Genomic DNA, 6,563 nt, shown 5'->3' on the forward strand with positions numbered 1-6,563 from the left:
TTGAAGGAAAATGGATGATTTGATAGTCATTAATTCTTCCTCCTATAAGAGAAAAGTTTGAAAATGTCCCTTACCCTCGTTATGTTTCTCATCCTACCTCCATTAATGTCTTTGGTGAAAGAATACTTCCTTCACCGCTGGTAAAGGGAAACTGCTTCCTTTGAATAATTACATTGGCATGTATGATTTGTAACCTGTATTTTTTTTATAGGCAAGGTGGAATCAGATTATTTTATCTACCAAACATGAAACAACCTTTGCCCATGAATTGTTCGCTCAAAAGGGTTAATGTCTTTATCCGGTAACAGCCATTTAAGAGGTGAGTAATCTGAAATCAAGAATGCGTTTTTCTTAACAAAATGCATTTTAGTAAAACATATATTTAAACAATGTTCTCATTCTCAATTAAAAATGCATTCTACGATATGAGAGCACGAATGCATACCAAACACTATCTAATGCATTTGGGTATCACTAACTTGTACCATTTTAATTCTTCTACAAGAGTTGATGGCCCGATGCATACCTTTAACACAAATTTTGATTGGATCTCCATGTGTAACCATTACATTTGGGTTGTTTTTGTATTCATTCTCAGAATAGATTGTGGATCTAGAACGAATTTTAAAATCCAATTCTTCTCTATTTTCTTGCTTATGATACAATCTATTCCAAGAATGCACACCAAAAACAGTGACTCCACAGTTTCCTGCTGTACTCTTAAACATCTCCCTAACAATCAAAAGTAAATTCAAACCATCAACAAACAAAAGACCCGATTTTTGTAGATAAAAAAAGAAGTTTGAGATGCCCGTGGAACACTTTGACCCTGTTCTTGCTCAGAGATTGGGGTCAGAAGCAGAGCTCTCATTCAACCAATCTGTGAAAAACAGCCCGAGGGAACAATTGGTATATTCGATAGTGGGTTCAGAAGGAGAACTCTCATCCAACCAATCTGTGGAAAACAGCCCGAGGAACAATTGGCATATGCGATAGAATGTTCCACATTGACAAAATTAGAGTAGAAGTGTAATAACACATCCCCCTCTCTCCCCATCCACTGGTTGAATGCATGACCGTGCATAAAGCATTAAACAAATGACAACTCTCTCTCAACTAACAGAAGACTCCCATTTATTTACAAGTTATTTTCATTTACAGTCAAAGACCACTAGCAATCCTCAATGAACCGCTTCATGTTCTTACAACCCATTGACACTCTTTTACCTTCCACACTTTTTTTCTCTGTTTCATTTATATTCATAATTTCAATCCTATACACACAATAATATGAAATAGCAGCCATCTTGAGCCTAAGCTCCCAATCTACCCAATTCCAGAGCTAGCAGGCAATACACATCTCCAAAGATGACTTGGCAAGCCACAGTAAGCCAGGATCATTCCTCTTCAACACTACAAAAGTCTCCGCCCTGCCGATTTCATCTGATACAACATCCTCGATGAAACCCACCAGGAAAAGAACCTCCATAGCAGCTGTCATCATAAGAAAGAAAACTACCTTTAGCCTCCATTTTAATAAGGGCTAAACCCCCAAACAGCTCAAGGATTACTAATTAATGATTTAAGGTCCAACATGAGCTGTCAGATTGGATTCTACAAACTGCGATGGTCAATTCAAACTCACAATTTGGATTGGATGTCAGAATCCCAATTAGTCAAGGGAATTAAACTGGAGTAATAACAATGTAAACAGGTATTTTACAGCAGAGTCTGGTGAACTGTCCTTGCCTCATTTGGTTCTATATAATTTTAAGTCATGGCACAAATTCATTAATTCAGTCGCCTCTTGGAAGGGTCATATGAAAATTCATAAATTTGAGATATGTCTAACCAGCATTTTCTTAAGCCATTGAAGATCCATCACAAATATTACTTCGAAATTTAAAATCATAACATATTAAAAAAGATACCAACCTTTATAATTTGCAACATTTCGTTGAAATAGAGGATTGGCCTGCAAGATAAGGTGAGGTATGAATGAGGGTGAGATGAAGGCAGAAACCTGGCAGCCGAAAATTCAATCTCAAGATAGGAAAGAAAATACAAAATAAAATGGAATCCATTGTAGAGATGGGATTACCTTCCGTAGCCTCTTGAATTTCATCTCATCTGGGTGTTCGATCACATTCCTGCCAGAAAATGTCAGTTCCTCTCAAACTGTATCCAAGCATGAAAAATAGAAATCTAATAATGAAGAGAGAGAAAGTAAAGTTAGATCAACTCACCTAATGATCTTGAATAGAGTCTGGAGGACAGAAGTAGCCTCTGTGGGATTAACTTCAGATCGCAGCATCTCTATGGTTTCCTGAAGACGGGCACAAACAACAGAAACAGGGTCTTGGATTCTCTGCAGCTCTTGATCATCTGGATTGAGTTCATCAACTTGCATTCTAGAACTTTCGATTGTGTTCCCCACATTGTCATCAGGATCAGGCTCAAACTGCAGAATTCCATTGCCTTGAGAAGCATCTTGATCAGGTTCACTTCTGCTTCTATGTTCCAAACAGGCTCCTGAAGCATCAGGATCAGGTTCCTCAGCAGTTTTCCTCAGTTGGACCTCATTTTCTACAATTTTAATAGTTTTATAATCATCTGGATCAGGTTCATAACTATTTCCATACTTCAAGATGCTCCTTTTAACTTCAGAATCATCTGGATCAGGTTCCTCAAATGAATTCTTATGCTGAATATCCTTGTCCAAAGTTTCATTCCCCTCACCATCATTAATACCCAGCTGAACTGTGGAGCCACATTTTGAAGCAATCACATTTATCTCAGAATCATCAGGATCAGGTTCTTCATAGGTGTTGGAGCCCACAACCTTTTTAACAGTTTCTAAGTTAGGTGCAAATTGTACCACTTCACGATCATCAGGATCAGGCTCAAAATTAGGGTCAGCTTCGCTTGGATTGTCAACTTGCATACTTTCCTTCATTGCCAAATCATTAGGATCAGGTTCATGCACCATCAATCCAGAATCATCGGAATTAAGTTCTACATGCTCTCCAAATCCCTCTGCTGAACTATCAGGGGACGAAATTGCAAAACGGCTATAAGCAGCAGCAACTGAAGATGCACGTGCACTAGCTAGCTGATCTGGCATTTTTCCCCCAAGTCTTTGAGAAGTGTTACCACTGCTACCAACATAGAATTCCTCTTCATGGTGTTCCGAAGGCCTATCACCACTCAAGGTGCGGCTTCTTGATCTTGTCCAGTCTAAACTAGCAGCCTCTTCGTTGAGCTGGCCAGGACAAAATTAGACCAAGGTCAGCCCACTTCCAAGAAGCCCATGATAAAAGACTTGAACAGTATGGTACATCACATCTACCTGCTTGTCTAGTGCAAAAAAGTTGGCGTCATGTTCAGAGAATTCCATGTGAGCCTGAAAATGAACAAAAATGTAAAGAGGCATCTTCGACAGGCGCATTGCTAAAAAATCAACTTACATACGCAAAAGTAAAGATATGTGTGCTTTTTCCAAGTGATGAATGGCACCAAGAAAAGGCCACACAGAGACCACATATCCAAGGCTCACAAGCTCATTAACCAATCCAAACAACTGATAGGCCATACATGGCCACAGAAAGGTCAACTAGTTGTCCAAATGACCGTGATATTCCATTCAGCACAAAAAGAAAAATGTTGAGTAGTCCAAAGTTAATATAAAACATGTAATGTTTCTTCAACAGATGTAGAGTATCCCCATAAAGAGTCCATGTTTACTGCATCCATGATATAGCACATTCAAATGTGATCCTCCATACAGGAAGCAAAATTGATGGAGAATATCAGCAGTGCATATTGCATCCTAATCAGGTGTAGGAAGCCAAGTTTAAGTCCACCAGGATGGTGGCAAAGTGAACCTTCCAACACTAGCTTCTATACTGAATAAGGTCCACATGAAGCATTTGATCCAGTCAACATGTGGGTCGGCTCGTGTCCTAAAATTCTTAAGTTTAACAATGGTCATCAATATATGGTCCTATGCAGGGATAATAGATCAGCACATGTACAGTGCACTACAGCTACATGGACCACATAGTCACATTCTTCCAGCAAATGGACTAGACTGACTGGACCATTTTCAACAGTCACCTTCAACATCTGCAAAGAAATGGTCCCATTTACCAATGATCTGGATGGATCCAAAGGTGTACAGGGTGCTAGAGCGATATGGGGGTAATAGTATAATACTACCACAGAGGTTCAAACATGGCTGTAGATTTAAGATTTCTTACAAGTTCATGCAACAGAGTTTTCTTGATACTCTCATATTTCCTGAAACCCTTGAGATCATCAGTTCGAAGGCGAAGAGATATCTCCTCTCCATGATTCTGTATCATATAAGATTCAAACAGACAAAAAGTCTGAGAGAAAAGAAGGGAGGAAAAACATATTTATTGTTGAAATAGTCATCCAAGAATGCATAAGCAGACACTTACCTTGTTGAAACCAAGAATACATTTGGGACTGATACCAACATATCCCACAGGTGCCATCTCTGTCATAATTCCTACCCGCCAGCGATGCTTTAAAGGCACACAATCAAGAGAAAATTATAAGAAACGCTGATAAACACCACAAAATAATGGTAAGTTTACATGGTAGTCACTGAAAGAATGAGAAATTGATTGAACCTTATTCATGACAGCAATGATTCCTGGATCAGCAGCAAGCATGTGCATCCTTCTCAAAGCCTCAGAAGCTGGAGGGTTCAACTGTGAGAAAGCACCGATATGATTAATTACACCAGTAGTAAAGATGATATGAGAGAATAAATCTCCATCTTACATTGGTATTTTTCGAGAAATATGGCTGGCTGCACACTGAGATAGGCACCCCAGTCACCAACCCCCACCCCACCCCTAAGCACCCCCCACCAAAAAAACAAGGAAGGCCACTGAATTTCCAAGGAATTCAATATTACTATAGATATATAACACTAAACTTGTCCAATAGTTTAAAACTTGGAGAAGCATGATTTGAATATAAGAGAATCAACATAAATTGGGTTCAAGATATCCCCATGGATCTATCATAGCTTATCCTAGAAACTTCAAAAAAAATTCCTGAGCAGAAAAGCAAAATTTTCAAGTTTCGCATCCTTCTAACAATGAAATAGGTACCACTGAATCTTTCAAAAGATTATAAACCATTTACTTGCAATTTCTTCATAGTTCTAAAAGTGTACAACATGACGATCATGATAAAAGTTGACAATACCATTATTCCTGGAAGTTGAAGCGTGCGGAAATCACAAAAGATGTAGGTTCCTTGTGGAAGTTTGAGGGAAGCCTGTGGCCTATCCAACATCCGCTGCCTTAATCTCTTTTCCTCTTCATCAAACCCAGCAATCCTCAGGTCTGCTTTTGCATTTTGTTTAACCTCTTCAATCTCTTCCTCAAACACTCCCATCATTCTAATAGATTTTCCCTATGAAAGAAAGCCAATATATCAATAGCTTCACAGGCCTCCGAAAAAGCTGTATTATCACCTCAACTTATTAAAAATAAATAAATAAATAAATAAAAAACAAAACAAAACAAAAAAAACAAAAACAAAACATGATCAACATGTAGCTATCTTGCCACAGGTACATAATGGAAAGCACTTTCTCCTGAAATATAATTGTAAGGTCATATCAAAACTTTTGGCCAAAGTGGTCAACAGCACTAATAGTGGGAATTTAACTGTTTCATTGGCTGGAGTTCATTAGATGATGAGTTATAAGCAATGTGTGGTCATATTCTCTCTCTAGTCTCTATCTATGGGAGGATTCCCTTGCAAGGTGAAGGTTTTATTCAGAAGTTCTCTGACTAAAGCTTCAGGATTTAATTTCCTAATGTTTTTATTATTTGTAATTAGAAACGCAGACAATGTCACCTAAAAATAGGTATACGAGAGAAAATGATAAAATTAATCTAAAGAAGTGTATTTATCAATTACATAACAGGAATGTGGCTCCACACCTTAAGAATGGAAGACTCTCGCAAGCTTAAATTCGAGTGGTCCTCAGAGAAAGGAGTGAACATCTTTGAGCCTTCACCCATGGATTGTGGAACAAGAAGTCTCATAGTATCAGCTTTGACATTAGTCAGCTTCTGTAGTTTGTGCCCAAACTCCTTCAGGGTACCACCTGACCCTATCTCTACATTCAGCTTCTTGCCCCTCCAAATAACCAAGATGTTGAGTGCACTCTGTTTTTCCCCTTTCATATTGTGCTGCAGGAAATGACAAAGAAAAAGTAAGGCATCTGAGAGTGTCTCCAAATTCAGATGAGAAACTTTTTTCATTTTTTGTCTGAGATTATTGTCACCAGGAACCATTAATTCTTACTATCTAACAAACATTACTGTAGTATAGTTAAGACTTTCCAAAGGGCAATCACTATAATGAAGCTACATCCTAAAGTCAAATACATAATCTTCAAGCACAAAGTCCTCAATTTAAAATATTATGTAATGTCCAAAATCGAATTTTTGTATGGGAATGAAACATCATGACATATTTGGAACACACCCCCCCCCCCCAAAAAAAAAAAA

At 38.2% G+C, this 6,563-nt stretch overlaps 1 protein-coding gene across 1 annotated transcript in view; it reads right to left on the reverse strand.

Moving 5' to 3' along the window:
- Positions 1–1,117: 1,117 nt before the first annotated feature.
- Positions 1,118–6,563, reverse strand: part of LOC122093993 — a 6,698-nt gene continuing 1,252 nt past the window's right edge. Inside the window, exons 2-11 of the mRNA XM_042664566.1 lie at positions 5,991–6,242; positions 5,245–5,454; positions 4,659–4,739; positions 4,464–4,550; positions 4,260–4,355; positions 3,350–3,403; positions 2,247–3,262; positions 2,102–2,150; positions 1,936–1,975; positions 1,118–1,494 (exon numbers count right to left, since the gene is read on the reverse strand). Coding sequence (XP_042520500.1) covers positions 1,343–1,494; positions 1,936–1,975; positions 2,102–2,150; positions 2,247–3,262; positions 3,350–3,403; positions 4,260–4,355; positions 4,464–4,550; positions 4,659–4,739; positions 5,245–5,454; positions 5,991–6,236 — 2,031 coding nt within the window. The 5' untranslated portion in view covers positions 6,237–6,242 and the 3' untranslated portion in view covers positions 1,118–1,342. The remainder of the gene's footprint in view (positions 1,495–1,935; positions 1,976–2,101; positions 2,151–2,246; positions 3,263–3,349; positions 3,404–4,259; positions 4,356–4,463; positions 4,551–4,658; positions 4,740–5,244; positions 5,455–5,990; positions 6,243–6,563) is intronic.

The sequence above is a fragment of the Macadamia integrifolia genome, chromosome 11 (assembly GCF_013358625.1).
Source record: "Macadamia integrifolia cultivar HAES 741 chromosome 11, SCU_Mint_v3, whole genome shotgun sequence".
Taxonomy (NCBI): Eukaryota; Viridiplantae; Streptophyta; class Magnoliopsida; order Proteales; family Proteaceae; genus Macadamia; species Macadamia integrifolia.